The sequence below is a fragment of the Pleurodeles waltl genome, chromosome 10 (assembly GCF_031143425.1).
Source record: "Pleurodeles waltl isolate 20211129_DDA chromosome 10, aPleWal1.hap1.20221129, whole genome shotgun sequence".
In the NCBI taxonomy this organism is placed as follows: Eukaryota; Metazoa; Chordata; class Amphibia; order Caudata; family Salamandridae; genus Pleurodeles; species Pleurodeles waltl.
The window spans coordinates 68,934,286-68,952,998 of record NC_090449.1 but is presented as its reverse complement, the minus strand read 5'-3'; the positions used below and the strand labels follow the sequence as shown (position 1 = coordinate 68,952,998).

Sequence of the window (18,713 nt, the reverse complement as noted above, 5' to 3'; positions counted from 1 at the left end):
CCCACCTAGCGAACATCACGCAGACTGGAAGAGAGGAGTGGCTCAACAGACCAAGCACGTGTGATGTGGAGCAGAAGCTGGAGGGCCTAACACGAAGAGTGTTGGGAGTGGAACAGGAACACGAGACAACCAAGAGTAGAGTGCAGACATTAGAGGGCTTGGCAGAGGATAAAAAAGTGGGAATAAAAGAAATGTCCACTTTTAAACAGTGAACTTTTGAGTCTTTAGTGAAGCTTGAGGAGAGAATTGAGATCCTGGACAACGTACATAGGAGGGAATTGAGACTATGAGAATGGTGTTGGGTGACCTTAGCATCCTCGCATTCCCTCATATGAGCCCAGGAATGTTGGCAAGAAAGAACTTTGATGGCCATTACAAGAAAGATGAAGCCAGATGGTAAACATTGGGGATTTCAACCTGAGACTCAAGGTGGAGTTACAGGGAAAACATTTGTCTTCATCCTTATAGGATCTGTTAGGGCCTTTTTGGAAGGCTTGCCTCAGAGCCGGGCTGAGCTTGATGTTTAATGCCATCCTTGGGGAGGTTGGGGTGAAAGCCGTCTCATGCGCTGCACACCATGGGGGACCCACTCTGGGGAAGAGGGTAGCCTAGCAAATGTGTGGGACTTAGATTGCCCCTGCTTTACTGGACTTTTCAGTTATTTTGCTACCCCCTTTCCGCCTACCTCATCTCCCTAGTTTGCTTCCACAGGAGCAGCAATGGTTTTAATTGTGACCAATTCCATGGCGAGATGTTTAAGTGACACTTGGTGTTATTGTTCCATTCTGTGATGGAGGAGTTTGAGCAAAGCAAAGCTGCAACCAGGTGTTTGGCTCTGGCTCAGGCTCAGCTCTTGTCCCATGGGGACCCGTGAGCACAAAACCTGTAGAGCCCGCGCTCCAGACTCGGAGAGCTGAATGTGGGCAAAGATGTAAAAGTGTGCTCTTCGGTCTGGAATGTATCTCCAGAAGCTGGAAATGAAACAGTTTGTTTCACAAGCTGAAAAGCGCTTTGACGCCTCGTCAGGGGTAGTAAGCACTGTATAAATACAATTACAACCCATGCTGCGTTTCGCGTGGCCCTCTTTGAAGAGCTGCATCCTAATTAGCATGACTCCAAGACCTCTTTTGTTTGTTTATTTATTTAATTATGGGAGGATCAGAATAAAGCACAAGTGTGATTCAGGCATCCAGTTACAAAAAAAGAAAGAAGTACACATCATTACGATACAATACTTCGGGCCCACTGAGTATCCTATCGGAACCCCAGATTATCAGCAAAGAACTCCCCCCAACCAGAAACAGTATAGGCTGCATTTTTAGCTCCTTGTGTCAATTGTGTGTTGAGCCTCTCCCAGTGCTTAATTTGTAAATACAAACGTGCCGGTGCCCAAAGCTCTCCTCTGAAATGCGCGGCTGCTGCAGTTAAATGAGCGAACACGGAATACTGAGGCAGCGTAATCCTGAAGCCATCTTCAGCCTCTCTATCCATTTACAGCCACTCCCTGCCCCATCAGCTCACTCTTTCAGCTTTCTGCTTCCTCCCATTGTGACGCTTTTTAGTTTTTCTCTTCCTCAGTCTTTCCCATATGTATCTTTTGCTCGTAGTAAATGCTTGAGGCGGAAAAATTATTGCCGGCCTTCAAAAATAACTGCTGGTGCTCCGCCCCAGAAACAACAAGCACAAATTAAGCGCTGGCCTATCCTGTAACCGTTTGTGAAGTCCGGAAGCCAGCAGTAACATTAACATAAAAGCACATTTCCTGCCTGCCCTATTCAAATATAAATCCTAAGTAATTCTGTTCAGTACTTGAGATGTCCGTCCGAAATTCCGTTGAAGTGGGACGGCCTGCATGAGACTGGCACTTTTTCTTCTTCATATCTGAAGTTGTGTAAGGAAGGCTGGGGATTATATTTTTATGCTAATGTTACTGCTGGCTCTGACTTAAGAAACAGAACGATTTTAGAAGTAATGGGAATCTCAAGGACTGCAGTTAAATATTTAGCATTATAAAGAGGTCGTGCAACCCTGGGGTTTGGGTTACAGCTCTTCAAGGAGAGGCATGTGCAGGTCTTCAGACAGACATGTTCAGTCACTGAGTGCACATATCTTCGCTCCACTGTATATCATTCTCCTTAATCAACCAAACTGAGAGCACGTCGAAGTAATTCAGTTCTGGATCGGGACTATACAGAACCCTCACGTGCAAACCAATAATCTAAAATAATGTTACATATATACAGGGAAAAAGACGCAGTGACCCGCCGTGGGTAGTTCGTGGCAATTTAGGACATGGAGTAGTCTTGCATGTTTCATGTTTAAAAAATATTACTTTCAATAAATGTCACTCCATATAGTGATAGGCTTGTATACACTTATGAAACTCAGATATGTTGAACAAATGTTTTTTTTCCACATTTTAAATAGTCTTAGTTATATATTTTCATGACTTTTGTTGCCTATGTCACTTGCTGAATCTTTTGATGGCTCGGCGTGTAGTTTAGCTCTTAGAGCCAAGCCAGACCCCTGACTCAGCTTCAGCTCTCTGAATTTGCAGCTTGCCCACCTCTAATCTGTGTCACTTTTTTGTTGTCAATTTAGTGATTTCTACCTACTGCACTCTTGGTCACTTAAAGCAATAACTGTGGTTCAATAATAAGATTTAATGGACTAACTTATAAAGGGGGAAGGCCATGAAGGGGGTGAGGTATTTGCACATGTTTGAAGCCGGGAGCCCTTTGAAGTCTGAACCTGACTGCAGGGCCTGATTGCTCTTTTATTCCACTGGGCTTTTCTCCGATGGACTGCAGTCTTTGGAGGCCAGTTTTGAAAGGCCAGGGCCTCTGCTGATCCCTCTGTTAGCTTCCCCAGCTCCCTGAGGTTACCTGCAACAGTAACATGGGAGGCTTCAGCAGAGCGAAAGAGAGCGATAGGGATGGTTGAGAGAGGAGACAAAGAGAGAAAATGGATGAATGAAAAGGGAGAGCTGGCATGAGACAATGAAGGGAGTGGGGCTGGTTTGAACATTTGTGCCGGGGCTGCCTTTGGTTCCCTAGTCCGGTCCTGCCTCTTAGCGCTATTTAAGTCAGAGTACAAACACACTTATCGGGGGAGACTGCTGGACTTTCTCTTTTGCCTTCGGGTGGGCTTATATGTCGTAGACTCTCATTATGGTAACAAAACTGCTGGCTTTTGGGCGTTGGGGACTGAGTCTGATCCCACACCGTGTGACAGCTGTCGGTAACCCTTCTGGCTAGCTAGTAGCACCTCACAAGTACCAAAGGTATAAGTGATTTGCGGCAGCCTATTGCATGACACTCAGACCCTTCAGGGGAGTCGCGGTGGAACAGATTTTACCCCTTTCTCTCAGTTACTTAAGTCTCATGCATGCAAAGACAAACATAAGCAGGATCTTGGTTCAATAGGTTTTAATGAAGCAACTGCATTCTATATAAAACGTCTTGATTTGCGATTATAAGGATAATGAAACACAGCGTTAACACAGCAGTGATCAAAAGAGTGAAACACAAGAAGAGTCCCACCGTATTGTCACAATAGTGTGTCTAGCATCCCTTCCTATACTAAGGCTCATATTTATACTTTTTTAGTGCCGCATCTGTACCGCTTTTTGAGGCAAAGGCGGCACAAACTTACAAAATACAATTTTGTCTTGTAAGTTTGCGCTGCTTTTGCGTAAAAAAAGGATGCAAATGCAGCGCAAAAAAAGTATAAATATGGGTCTCGGTTCCTACATGAGAGCAAATAGCAGTATTAGCCCTAATCCACCCTTCTGGTCCCGGGAAGGAAATCCCACCCCCCATACCTGTGTTCAAAGGCGGAGAAGAGGTCTGTTAGTCTGCCGGGGATCCTCCCACGTAGATGAAGAGGAACCAAAATGGTTTCAGCAGAAACTGTGACGATATGCAGCACGAGGTGGCAAACTGGCTGGAATGTTCCCGCTAAGATGATGTGGGCAGTGTGATGTTTTATAATAACATATCTGTTGTTCTAAGAACTACCCTGAGGTGACAACACCTATTTTTCTGTGTAGAGTAGACGATGCTCGCTTTGCACTGGCGATACTTCGTAAATAAGATGTACATCCTTCCGTTGAGCACATGATTAAAATATTGTGCAAAGAAATGAATAACAGAACCTGCGTAGAAGGACACGTGATAAAATAATAAGAACATCACCACTAAAATGAAGTTTTACTAAACGAATAAAATTGAATAAAAAGCGAGTTGTAAGTAGGTAAGAGAGCACAGGCCTAAGGCCCAAGGCTAAATAATGTGCCCGTGTAAATGCTAAAATAACCTTGCAACACATGTATATAAGGATCCCACTGAGATCAGGCAGAGAATGGACTATGAAGACAAAGAGACATCTCTTATTCTAAATATTAGCTGCAGAAGGAGGCTGCGTTTATGGATCTATTGCTCAAGCTATCACTCTGTAGCCAGGATGGACACAAAACTTGACCTCCCTTTGATCAGGTTTGATCATTTCTCAGAGGAGTGATTCAAGATAGTTAAAGTAGGAATCATAAATGCAGCTGAGGCGTTGCATCCAGATTGAAATCACATGGTCATGACTGGTCTGGAGTTGAACACATTAGTGGGTAGTGCTCGGGAAGCACCCATTGGTGGGAGTGCTCGGGATGTACCCATTGATGGATAGTGCTTAAGATTCACAAGCTGGTGCTGTCACTGTTAAGGCTGTGATGAAGATGCATGCATGGGTGGGCAGTTCTAGAGATGGACATATTGAGGTGGTGGGTGGTACTGGAGATGCACAATTTGATGGACAGTGCTTGTCATTAATGGGCAGTATTAGAGATGCTGTCACTGGTGGACAGCGCTGGAGATTCTGGCATTAGCAGGACTGTGCTGGAGATGCACGCAATGATGGGCAGTGCTAGAGATTGGCATGTAGAGGTGGCGGGGTGGTGCTGAAGATGCACAATTCGATGGCCAGTACTTGGGATGCACGCAGTGGATGGTAATGAAGATACTTTTTAGGACATAAGGAGATGCTGTAATAAATGGGTGGTGCAGAAGAAGCAATTACTCTCAGGGCTGGGTGAAGAGGCACAACGGTGGTAGAGGTGGTGATACTGTCATTGGTGTTCGGTTCCAGAGATGCACATATGGATGGGCTGTGCTGGAGATGCGCACATTGTTGTGGTGGGGCAGTGCAGGAAATGCACACAATGGTGTGTAGTGCTGTAAAGGCGGTCACCATCACAACTGTGCTTAAGATGCACATGTTGATGCAGGGCTTTAAGTAGGATGCAAGCAAGCAGGTGGGTGGGTCTCTAAAAGGGACCGGACCGAAAAAGGATAACGCAGAATCCTTTCAAAGAAGCATCGCCCATATTATTAAAGGCGTGGTTTAAGAATATGGAAACTAAAATCCTGCACTTTCCCTAATGTGCTCCCCGACCAGCATTTTGGTGGTTCTTTGTGATCTTTCTATTATTGCCTCCAGACAAATTATACAATAAGGGATATGCAAGTTAAACAAGCCAAAAATATTGTATTTGCCTGTGCTTGTTTGCAGTATGAGACACTGGAGTAAAAATTATGATTTTATTGTGAATAATCAGAACTAAAAATGTTTTAGTTCAGAAATGATGAGGCTGCAACCAAATATTTCTAAGGTGTGGTGGTGCTCAAATCACTTATGTTCATCCCTTCACACTACTTTGCTCTGTAGTCTCTCTTTTTCTCACAAAGTCTCTCTGAAGTGCTCCATCTGTGTATCTTACACCTACTCTCCCCTCTTCAGAACCCTCTTTTCACTTTCTACCGGTGATATTGCCTTCACTTCACCACCGCTACTACACACGCAACACACCAACTTACCTCTAAGCAATGTTTTTTCTTCTGGTTTCACCCTGTCAATATTTTGACAGCTTTGGACCTCCTTCACATACTTTTGCATAGAATCACAATTACAGTTAGTACACACAAGCAGTGCTCTGGGGGCCCCTTATTCTGAGCCCTGGAGATGGCCATCCCACTAAAGCCCCACATTGCTGGGTGATGTTTGAGATGCTGTTATTGGTGAACGGTGCTGGATATGCACAAATTGGTTGGCAGTACCAAAGAAGCACAAATTGGTGGTTAGTGCTGGGGATGCACACATTGTCGGTGGTGGTGGTGGAGGTGCACACAATGGTGGGAAGTGCGGAAGATTCTGTCATTGTTGGGCAGTCCTAGGATACACACATTGGTGGGCAGTTCTGGAAATGCACACATTGGTTGGCGATGCTGTAATTGTCAGAGCAGGGCAGGAGATGCTGCCTTTGCTGGGCTTGCTTGAGACATACACATTGCCAAGGCAGTGCTCTATATGAACACGTTTATGAGCACTGCAGCAGATGCACTCATTGATGGAGTGCTGTAGATCCACACATTGGTGTACAGTGCTGGAAATACACACATTGTCGGTGGTGGTGGAGATGCCCATGCTAGTGGGACGTGCTGGAGAGGCTGTCTCTGTTTGAGCTGTGCTAGAAATGGTGTCTTTGGTGGGAAGTGCTGAGGATACACACATTGGCGGACAGTGCTGAAGATGTACACATTGATGGGTGGTGCTATCATTGTCAAGGTCGTGTTGGCATACTGTTCTTGCTGGTCATGCTGGAGATGCAGTCATTCATGGGTAGCACTGGAGATGCATACTTTGGTGGGCAGTGATTGCAGATACACACACATTGTCGGGACAGTGCTGGAGATGCTCACATTGATGGAGATGCACACATTGTCCTGGAAATGCTGTATATGCAAACTTTGGTGGCCCCTACAGGAGATGTACCCATTGATGGACTGCTGTAGATATAGACATTGGTGTATGGTGCTAGAAATGCACATTGCCAGTGTTGTGCAGTACATCTACATGATGGAGTGTAGTGCTAAAGATGCAGACTTTGGCTCTTCTGCATTAGTGATGCACACATTGGGGGTGCAGAAAATCTGGGAAGCTGTACGTTGGCGAAGCAGTGCTTTAAGAGGTGGATTTCAGATTTTGCTTCAAAATAACAGAAGCCTAGTTGTTGGATGCAAAGTGCAGAAATAAAGAGAAAACCCAATCCCACAGCCCCATGGCCCATATATCACAGCACAGATCAATGTTAAGTGCAGCTTGCTGCCGGCGCTGAACTCGTGTAACTGGGTTAGGATTGATCCCTGTGTTGGGTTTCAAAACATGTTATTGTTATGTCACTGATGCGGACAATGATCCATGAATGGTTGACATCTCCGACATATAGGCAGACTTCAACTTCACAAGATCAAATAGACTGCTAATGCATGGACATAAAGAATTGTGTTCTTTCAAAGCACTGTCGCCCGTGTAATGGGAACAATGCAGAAACCAGAGTTAGCTTTACTGTTGTAATACAGAACAGGGAGCAACAGGGGGTTAATAATGCAGTATCCCTAACTTTTGTCTTTTACACCTCAGTATTACAGCCAGCGATTTCTGACTTTAAGGCTGCAATGAAAATTAGAAAAACCATATTTAAAGTATTTTTATTCTGAAAGTGGGTTTTATTAATTGTATATTGGTAATAGCCTTTTATTTTATTTATATTAAAGGCAATTTTTATAATTTAGCACACAAATGAAATCAGTGCTTGCACAATAGTTTCTAGAGTACCATCCATACATAAATGGGGTGCTGGCAATTCATGTATAGGAACAAAAAGTGTTAGTAGTAAATTTCTTCAGTCAAAAGAAAAATTGGAAATTAATTGCCAAAATTAAATTGTTATTATTAAATTGCTAAGACAAAAAAGTGCTACTAATACTGTGGTATGATTAGGGATGCTAGTGATACAGTCCTAACAACAAAAGGGGTCTTAGTAAAATAGTTCTGATTTCAGAAGAGTGCTAGTATTTATACTAATCTCTGTTCAAATAACACCTACATCATCGCAAAGAACATCAGTAATAGATTGCTTATATTATAGGGAGTGTTAGCGGTACATCTCCAAGATTAAAGGAGTGCTAGTAATACATTTGCAAGATTACAACGAACATCAGTAACATAATGCTAAAATTAAACTGAGTGTTAACATGCATTGCGAAGATCAAGAGGAGTGTTGGTAATACATACATAAGACCCAAAGGAGCATTAGTAATACCATTGTGTGATTAAAAGTACCAGGATTACACTGCTTAGAACAAACTGGGTATTAGTAATATATTGTCTAGCTCAAGTGCTTGTAGTAATATAAATCTTTGTTAACATGACTTCTACAAGATGAAGAACAGCATTATAAATTACTAAGATGGAAATGAAATTTAGTAAAGCACTGCTAAGATTGACTGTTAAGGGTGCATACCCAAGATACAAATATTGCTAGTATTACATCTACAAGATCGATACCAACGTTAGTAATATACTGCTAAGGTCAAGGAGTATTTGAAATGTATTCCTAAAATGGGGAGGAGTGCTAGTAACTATGAGATAAGATGGGGAGGAGTGCTAGTAATAATAAGTTAAGATGGGAAGGAGTGCTAGTACTAATGAGATAAGATGAGGGGGAGTTCTAGTATTAATGAGATAACATGAGGAGGTGTACTAGTAATAATGAGATAAGATGAGGTGGAGGGCTAGTAATGAGATAAGATTAGGAGTACTGGTAATGATATAAGATGAGGAGGAATGGTAGCATTAATGACACAAGATGAGGAGTACCACCAGTAATAATGAGATAAGATGAGGAGTGTTAGTATTAAAGAGATAAGATGAGGAGTAGTACTAGTAATAATGAGATAAGATGAGGAGGAGTACTACTAATATTGAGATAAGATTAGGAGTACCAGTAATAATGAGATAAGATGAGGAGGAGTGCTAGCAATACATTTACATGATCCAAAGTAGTGCCTAGTGGTACTTTGAGTAGATAAAAATGAACATTGTCATTGCAAAACAGATATTAAAAGAGTGTTATTAATAGATTTCCACGAGGAACAAAACGGTGTGAGTGTTACCTTGCTAAGAGCAAAGAGTGTGTTAATAATAAATCATTTAGATCAAAAGGAATGTTGGTAATACAACACCATGATCAAACTAGGTGTTAACAATACATTGTTAAGATGAAAAAGAGTATTTGTAATATACTGATGACCTAAAAACAGTGTTGGTTATACAGCGTTGTCATTATTTGAATGGTCTGTAATACAGTGCTAAGATTAAGAAACATGATAGTAATATAGTGGTAAGGTCTAAAGGACTGTTACGTAGAAGGTACTCCAGTGTTCATGTGTCCATGTGTGACTACTCATGCCACAAACCTTCCATTACTGCGTGCCAACTTTGATCTTGCAGTTTCCAAATCACTAAATCAGCATTTTATAGGACTTCAAGAATTGTCATATTTATCTTGCTCAGCTCATAAGTAGAATACAGGCATTGCCTCCTCATCCCAACCCCCAAACCCCACACCCCACTAGCCCAAATTAATTACTGTGCTCCCCAGCAGAGGGAACAAGGCACCCCACCTTACCCAACACACACACAAGGAGTGGGGAGGGCAAACTGCATGGATAAGTAGCTTGTCACACTGCACATGGGCTGGGACTGCTCAAGTCCATTGGAACCAAGGAGGGAGCCCAGACCTCTGGACCCAACACAGGAAGTGCTTACCTTTGAAGGTTTGGTGGGAAGGGATATAATAGTGATGTTACCTAGGGGTGCAGCTTAGGCACTTAGAGGATCTCTTTGCAGAGAAAACTTGACAGAGGCATGTTGGATTGTCCCAGAATGCTGTGCAGGAGGGTTGGACAGGGGTGGAGGGATGATGTGGCATCCTATACTGACCAGGGTTACCTGGTATCTAGAACCTGCTGCTCCCACTAAAAAAACATGCACAAGGAAGAGACAGTTGAGAAGACCCTAGACCTGGGAGGCGAAATCAGTGGAAGGGTGACCAGCTGGATGGAAAAGCCACCCGATGCCCTGGAAGATGGCCTTATGACTTTATCTCAGCTGACTCAAGGATTAGGATGGGTCTCTCAAGGCCAAGTGGTGTTGGCTCCCTTATGTTCTCTGTAGACCAGTTGGGGAAGACCTGGAATCCAGTGCCCTTCCTGGGTGGCCATCAAGGCAGTCGGGGGGCTCTAGAGCCTGGGTGTGCAGGCAGGAGGGTGTTCTACTGGCTGATAGTGGAGGGGCTGTGCAAGATGCTCCATCCGGCAGGAGCGTAGCTCCAGCAGCCAGGCAGAGAAGAAGGCTACCACAGGGAGCCAATAAACTCAGCTCCCTGTAGAATGAACCCTTTTAGAGGCCAGGAGACCTTTTGAAAATGCTCCTGGTGACTAGAGTTTACCACCGGGAACAAAACAAGCACGGGATGGAAAAAATGGCCCAGCAGGGCTGGAGATATTCATTTGTAAGGGTTTGATTTTTGCCCACTGAAACAAACACATGGAGTGCGTGTGGCCTAGAACATTGCTAGCCCCACCCCCCACCCCCAATGTCTGTGGGGCGGATGTGCTCCTTCCTCATCCCCCGCCATAGTCCGCAGCATTTGAGTGTTTCAGGTTAGATGGGGACACATACTTTCAAAAGGAAATAGAAACGTGAGGCAACGCTCATTATATGTACACTGTTCCAAGCCTGGAGCGTCCCATAATGCTCTGTGAGTGATTTATTTGCATATTGTTTTTGCTGTGTTATGCCCCAATATGGGCAGGGGCACGTCCAACATAATTTTCTGAGTGTTGTGGGGGTCGTCATGTGTCTATTGGGGCGTAAAGAACGTGACTGTAGGAAAAGTTCATAATGTTTTCAAGCACTCTAGGACCTGGAGCTTTTGCTCTTGGGCTGTGAAGTACGTGGACCTCTTGTGGTCGTATGGCTGCGTTATGGTGTCCAAGTAGTGTAAAAGAATGACTTTGACACATGTTGGTAGATGTTTACGACTATAAATATTTTCTTAACAATATTGTTGATGAACGTTGCAGTGCATGCATTAATAATAAATGCCTCTACTTATGGCTATTCATTCAATTGGTTTTAATGGTATATAATGATATGTGACTGATTTAATAATGTGGTGATCCCTTCACAGAGCCAATATGTCTACGTATTGATTTGGTGACCTCTTGACAAAGTCAGTAGGCCTGGTCTAAAAATAAAAGCACCCCCTTTTGATGTTGCATCTGGTATAGGTGAGGGAGTATTGCGTTTAGGGGGTTCATGGCCCACTAATGACGTATTACGACATGAGAGTGTCACCAAAGGTATTTCCATCTACCTAATGTACAGATTTGTAATATAACGGGTAGCATGTCATAGTGTGTGTCTGTAATAAATGTACTTTTCCTTTTTAAAACAACAACAACTGATTTATTGAGAGCTGTGGTTGGGTGCCAGATAATGGAGAATACTACGCCACCCCACCTCCCCAGACAATGCTCTGGACTGCTTCGCTGCTGTAAGAGAGTCGAATGCTACAATCGGTACTTGGTTCCCAGTAATATGACAATTGTGGACCTATTAATTGTTAGGGACTCATCCTTCGCAACTAATAACCCAATTTGTCACACTCGCCTGCGCTGCTACCCAAGTATCGTGGACTGGGAATCGTTTCTTGGATTGTCACCCAAAACTCAGCTTTCGCAGATGACTTAACTTGCACCTTATACAATGATGTCTTCTCCATCTCTCACCCTGCAGCTCATGACCAAGCATCCTGGTAAGCGGCTGGGCTGTGGTCCAGAAGGCGAGCGGGACATCAAGGAGCACGCGTTCTTCCGATTTATCGACTGGGAGAAGCTCACAAACAAAGAAGTCCAGCCCCCATACAAGCCAAAAGCTGTGAGTGCCCCTTCTCTTCCTGTCTCGGTCCACATGTGTGCTCGGTCTTTGTACAGAGTCGCTCTTTGTTTAATGTTTCTGTATATGTTTGTTCCACTCAGTATGGCAGTCTCCAACATTCTGTCCAAGATGTAAACCCCTGAATTCTGCACTTAGCGTTGAGGACCCTGCGGCTCTTCTCTGAGCACAAGGAGAAATAGTCTTAACTGGACAACCCACACAACGATCCGTGGGATCCCAACCATAGCTGATTTGGGATAAGCAGTGCTCATTAACACATCATTTTAATGTGGGTCCACAGTGGATCAGGAAGTTCACTTTGCAGTGATAAGGTATGCAGTGAATAGGCTTCAGCAAATGTATCTTTGTTGATTTTAAACCTAGGCTGGACAATTGCTAAGGAAGCACAACCTTGATTATTATGAGTATTTTCTTTTAAAAAATAATATGGGGTGGTCCAACCATAATCCTTTTGGACCAGAAATCAATGTGTTGCTCCTTATTTCAACAAAGCTGAGCTGTCTTGGTTTAAGAAGCTGAACATTAGTGCAGTCGTTGGCTCTCAAATCGTGCATATCTCAGTTACCTTGGAAAGATGTCCTGATATCCACTTGTGGTCACATTTCGGGTGCCCCTTGGTACACTTCACACAAAGATTTCACCCATGCTTAGACCAGTAAACACAGGCTTTCTTTCCTAAAGATCTATCCATTCAAGCTGAGCGTGAAGAACCAAGGAAGACTTGGAGGTGGAGACTCCATCTTGGAAGGTGGTGTGCAGGCACATAATTTTAATTTGCAATGTGTGAATAACCTCTAAGCAGTCACACTTCCACTGAGATATCATTTTTTGAACTCATCTTTCTGACCTATTTTAAATCATATTTCAGATACCTGATTGTACTTTATGTAGTGTCACTCTAACCAAAAACTGATAGGGACAAATCCTCAGCATTTAATTTAACTGTCAATAACTTCATCAACACAAGTGATTGTAGGAGGAATTATGTAGTTTTACTACTGTGATTCTAAAAACTTCTAGCAAAACTGATGATAAAGTAGATGCCAAAATCAAAATTCAAAATTAGCTGTGCTGTTTACAGAGCAATGTTGATAGTCTGATTTTAGGATATTGCTAAGTGCAAGAGAGTTAAAGCACAAAAAATAAAGGGAATGGAACGAGCCGCTGAGAGAAGATTCAGGAAGTATAGTAAACAACACTTCAACTATTACCCAAGTGTCCTAATATTGATGGTAACCAAAATCACTGCTATAGCCACTGGCTCTGACTGGTCACATGGAACCTGACTGTAGGAGTCCTCGACGCCTCTGGCTTTTAAACTTCACAGCCATAAAGGGTGCCTTCGTTTGCATGGAACCCGTTAATTTACTGTGTTTCGGCAAATCGCTCAAGTGATTGCACTTGCCTCAAACTAAGCAGTATCACCTTCTCTTTTGTGATCTTTGCTTCCCTTTGTCAGCATTGCTGTCTGCTTTGAGGATTTGTCATCTTTGAAACAGATGATATCCAAATGCAGAGAGGAGCACAGCTTTGCAGTAACATACTGTAGGCTGGTTTATGTTCAGAAACCAAAGCATACAATGAATGAACTATGAAACACTTGAACCCTCTGCACATCAGGTGCTGATCCATAAATGAGTCTATATGCTCTCATCCTTCAGTCAGTACCAGGACCTTTACTCACATTAATGCTATTATGCTGTTTCTCCCTAGAAGGGAGATGTGCATCCCTTCTCCCTAGGTGATCCTGTAACCTGGTGCTATTCAGAGACCAAGAACATTTGATGCCTTTTTAAGAAACATTGATTTGGGGCTTGGTCTGATCTCTTCTGTATTTGTAGAAACACATTCGTGTATACCCTTCCTCAGCTATTCACAAAATATGGTGCATTGTGTGCTTTTTAGTCCGGAGAGAGCAAACCAGAGGACCTCCATTACTTGGAAGAATCGAAACTCAATTGCTCCATGCATGGTGAGCATCTCTATTAATTGGAAGATAGAAACATACTCGCTCCATCCATTGTGATGCCTAAGATTTTGCACCAGGAGATTCAAACCCACCTGGTATCTCACACCAGTTTTTAAACTAAGGTGGACATTTTCAGGGATGGTGCCGGTGCTACAGGGTGGACATTCGGGGGCAGCTGCTCACAAAGCCACCATACATGGCCGCAGTTGGGTACTAGGGTCTCTAGAATTCCTTGAACTGCAATTGCACTAGATGGAACTAGCTATTAACCAGTGCATCAGAAGATGGTGACCAGGAGCGGTCTGCCTTTGCCATCCCAGCAGTGTTACAAAGCAGAAGTAAAGATAAATCTCTGAGCTGCTTATTGTGGGATTTTCTAGACCTGTTGCCTTTTGCAAAGGCATTTGAAACACGCTGAAGGTAAACATTGGGCGGCATCGCTCTTCTAGTGCTGAGAAGTCAGCAGTCACTCACCTAAGCATGTATTTGGCAAGGATATATTGGATTGCCTCCAAGTCGATGATCTCTGTTTTCGCTTCCAGCTCCATACCTGAAATTAGGTCAGGAAGACTGTTCTGCATCACTTCACCTCTGCTCTGTATATTCCCCAGCCTGGTCAGACTGCATATGTGCATAGCTGCCAGTTCTCACTGTACTGTGCTTCCTACAGTGTCAGCACTTGTCACGCGGTCTCCGGGTGAAGCCGCATTATCACACAGTGAATAGTATGTTTGTGGAAACCATTAAATAGAGTAGGTTTGCAGCTCGAAGGTGGATGTTCTGTAGTCACAAAATCCATGCCAGGTGTTCAGTCCTCATAGGACACAGGAAGCAGCCACCAATGCCTTCGCTTGTGGTCCTCCCATGGGTGGCAACGTACTGAAGCACTAGCCTCTGCTTGGAGGCTGCTCAAGCAGTGCTGGTTCTCCAAAGCCATGGCCACTCTCAGGGGGCCACCTCCTCCCAGGCCATTTCCTCCTCCAGATAGTCACACAGAGGAAGTAATTCATTACCTGAATTTGACATCCCATTGACTAGATGGGAATCTACAGAAACGATTCCACGAAGGACAGGGGACCGATATGGTACTGAATGTCTTGGTACCCAATGCTTCATCTTCAAGAGTAACCCACATCACCTCACTCGGCTTATACCTTTGTTGATCTTGTCTTTATGAGTAGTAAATGTAATCTTCCGAAATGTCCAGGCCCGACAATAGATACCTATTTCATATAGATGTGAATCGGTGCATGGACACCATTGTGCCCTTTGAGAAGGAATTCGTGATCCTACTCACGAGAGGAGAATTCAGCTTCAGTTAGTTTGGAAAAGTACCTCATAAAGATTTGTACCAATGATGATGGACTGGTTTTGGATCCACTTCCTTATCAGAATTGAGGGTTTTATAATGAGCTCATTATTAATGTACACATTCTGTGACACTGAATTTGTCTATATGTGAAGTCTTACTTATGTTGTACATGTGTTACCGCTTTGTATGTTTGTGATTTATGTCAGCCTGTTCGTTCAGGGGACCATTGTCTGTCTTTCTGGGCCACCGGGTATCTGGGACGTCTTACGTTCTTGACTGTGTGTGCCAGTTTATGAACAGTCCTGGGGTCTGGGTAGGGTTTTTGCTGCTTAAGAAAACCATTTTCATCCAGGAAGAGCTATAAAAGTTTACAGTTGTGCGGTAAGTGTGTTGTAGCAAGTATTCTGCACACACCTTCACTGGAGAACCTCGAAATGGTGACTCCTTGTCACTAAAGGTTCTTGCCAATCTTCTCATCATTTCTGGACCTTACCTGGCCTTTCTAAAGATGCTGCTTTTGGAATACTAAAGACGTCCCCTAGCTTTGATGGCACGTCTTTAGTTCATCTCATTCCCAGCACCAATATTGTTTCTTACAGCACTGGTGATATTTGGAGTAATCTATGTTATGTACTCCCTCTCTGCCCAAGCATCAATATGCCTGTTGGGTATGTGTGTCCTGCGAGCTCTCAGTCTGTGGTACCAGTGGCATGGACACTTTGTGTTTATCAGCCATGTGTAGTGAGGGTGAATCATTTCATCTACTTTCTCCTTGGTGATGTTATTCTCTCATCTTTCTTTAGTTGTTTGATGTGGTTTCTGGGTGCTGGTGTCTCAGCAGCAGGGTGGGAAACAGGCAAACCCATGCGGTCATCGAGTCTTAGTACTGCACGGCAAGTTCTACAGAGAAGAGAACTGAATGCCTGGCATATTCTCCACACCCTGTGCCCGGTGGTGTATGATGCTTCTTTGCACCCATCTGCAATCCCTAGACATAGTGTATGTAGTGCAGTGTATTGCTTCTGGGTACAACAAGGAGCCGGTCTGGATAGAGTTGGGCTTTTTGAAGTGTGCATGGGTCATTGCAGAAAGAATCAGTGACACTGTGGTGCACCCTCCCCTCTGCCTCCATTGCCAGATGGGGCTTTCCATTTCCCTTGGTGTTGATAGTAATGCTGGTTCCTTGGGTGCTGTGAGATCATTGAATGTGCTTTGGGTTCTCATAAGTTCTCGTCTTATTACTGGAACTGGCATCTTCTTGACTTCCTCACTTCTCCTATCTCTTTCTATGACTCATCAGGAATCCCTGACATTAATAGTACACATTCCATTCCGGGTTGGTTGGCATCTCTTAAGTGAATGCTGTTTCATCCAGCAACCGGTGTATTTCTAATGTCCATACTGTCCGTGCTTCGACTTTAGTACATTTAGCATCCAAAGATGGTTAATGACACCATAAGTGTTTATGGTTGTGTAACTAGGTTTTACTGATGGTAATGATGTTTGCTTGCACACCACTGCTGTTGATGGTGCTTTGAGCAGTTTGATACTGGAGGTATCTTGGGCTTCCATGGGAATTACATTTTCTTGGTTCTGATGCTGCCCTGGTTCCCCTAGTAGCCTGAGGCTCCCCTCGTGCCGGTGGCACCTCAGGCTCCTCTGCTGGTATCTAAGGATGTCTGGCCGCTTGTGACTTCTTGCACTCCTCTGATACTTCCTCAGGCTTTACTGGTGGTGATGGTTCTTCAGGCTCCATCTGGTGATAACTCAAACGCTCCCACGTGTGTTGGTCCATCAGCCTGATATTGATGGGTACTGATGGTACCTTAGGGGTATCTTAGACTTGGTACATTGGTAATTCATATTTCTAATGTGGGTTCATAAGCGTTTATCCCCTCGTGGGATTAAAAGCTTTGCCTTTGCTGTTGGTGCCTTGCTATTAACTTCAACACCTTTTGGTATGTTAGTAATCCTGATCCCTGTGGTAGTGGTAGTAGACCCTCTCCCAACCCTCCTCCCTCCCCAAACCGGAGAACTAGTGATGTGACTCCCCTGGCAGTGCTACTGCCCTAAACTAATTTCGGAGTGTTAGTGGTTTAGGTTTCCCTGCTGATGTTAGCATCTCTTCCTTCCCATGTGGACAGTAACCAAGGTGATGTGAAGAATGCAGGCTCCTGTGGATGTGCTCATGGAGTTGAATCAACTGGCAGTGCCAGCGGCTTGGGCTCGTGTGATGTTTTTAGTGTTAAGTTTTTAGTCGTGTTAAACTTGCATGGTTGTGGCTTCGCTAGTGCTGTCAGCTGCTTCCTTTCATGTTTGTAATGGCTTTGACTTTCCTGTTGGTGTTTATGGCCTCGGCTCTCCTGGTGGTATTTATGGGTCTGACTTCCCGGCAGTGGGTCTCGAGGTGTTGGCTAACTCTATGTTGCTAGAGTTTGTGGATCTAGCTCCCATATTTCTTTTACCTGGCGGTGGTAATATCCTGAGTGCTCCTTGTTGTGGTTTGACTTCCCTGGTGGCCCTAGACGTGTTGCCTGGTCTTCTGGTCACATTGGTGGTTTTGACTTCTCTGCTGGGTCTGGTTTTATTGGTTGCCTTTCTTCGTAGGGTTTGAGGCTTTGGTTCTCCTGATGGCGCTAACACTTTAGCTACCCTGGTGATGGCAGCATCTCTAGTTACTTTTACTCTGTAGATCTCCTGTTTGTGTTAATAATGTGAGCTCCACCTGCAGCGCTTGTGGCATTGGCTTCCCGTTGTGGTGCTCATGTGGTGTTAATCGTTGCCAGGTAGTTTCCATGGTGGTGGTAACCGTCCTCTGTTTGTTATTAATCCTGAGGTCCCGTTACTTAAGCACTAAGCTGTAAGTGCAGCACTGCCTCGTCTCTGACGTGTGCTAAGCTGAGACGCCGCCATGCTTGGTACCCCGCTGCGCCTCCTCTCTCTTCCGCCTGATTAACCTTTGTCTGGGTGATTGGAACATGGCAGTTGTGAGCGCCTCATTGCAGTGCGCGCTTCTCTACGTCCTCTGTTTTGACATTGGGTGTCTGCGTGGCAGCTCCTCTGCTCGGTCTCTGCATACCAATCCTGAGCATGCTCCTCCGTCACCCCGCCAAGTTTATTTACACTTGTTTTTTTCTTTTAATGGAGATAATTAGTGTTTTTTTGTGATCTAATTATCCTTTACTTACACATAGCGCGTCACGTTCTCCAGATCTTGCGCACTGTTGCCGTCTTGGTAATCCAATAACGCTGCACCCGCCAACAAACTGTGGAAGGCCTGCGCGCCCTGGTCAAACACTGCAGCCTCCTCTCGGCACTGGAATAAATCATCTGCGTGGAAAGGACTTTGTGCATTTTCCAAGTCCTCTTGAAATTGATCCTAAGATGGTGTGTGCTGCTTTTGTTTGGTGGCTCATAAATCAGACTGATTTTCCTGTCTGGCTGCTACAGCCTTTTGTGGGGAACCCATGAGACAAGATTCCTAGGCTTTCGCCTACTGGTGGCCTGTCTGTTCCTCCATATAGCTTTTCCCAATTCCCTTTCCCTAGGATCTGCTCTCTACACTGTAAGGCTCCA

General features: G+C 44.2%; 1 protein-coding gene across 2 annotated transcripts in view; it reads left to right on the top strand.

The window, feature by feature from the left end:
* The window catches only part of PRKCB (protein kinase C beta), a 799,526-nt gene that overhangs the window by 663,646 nt on the left and 117,167 nt on the right, over positions 1 to 18,713 (top strand). For both annotated transcript variants that reach the window (XM_069209698.1, XM_069209697.1), the window contains exon 16: positions 11,695 to 11,835. In XM_069209698.1, the coding sequence (XP_069065799.1) occupies positions 11,695 to 11,835 (141 nt within the window). The remainder of the gene's footprint in view (positions 1 to 11,694; positions 11,836 to 18,713) is intronic.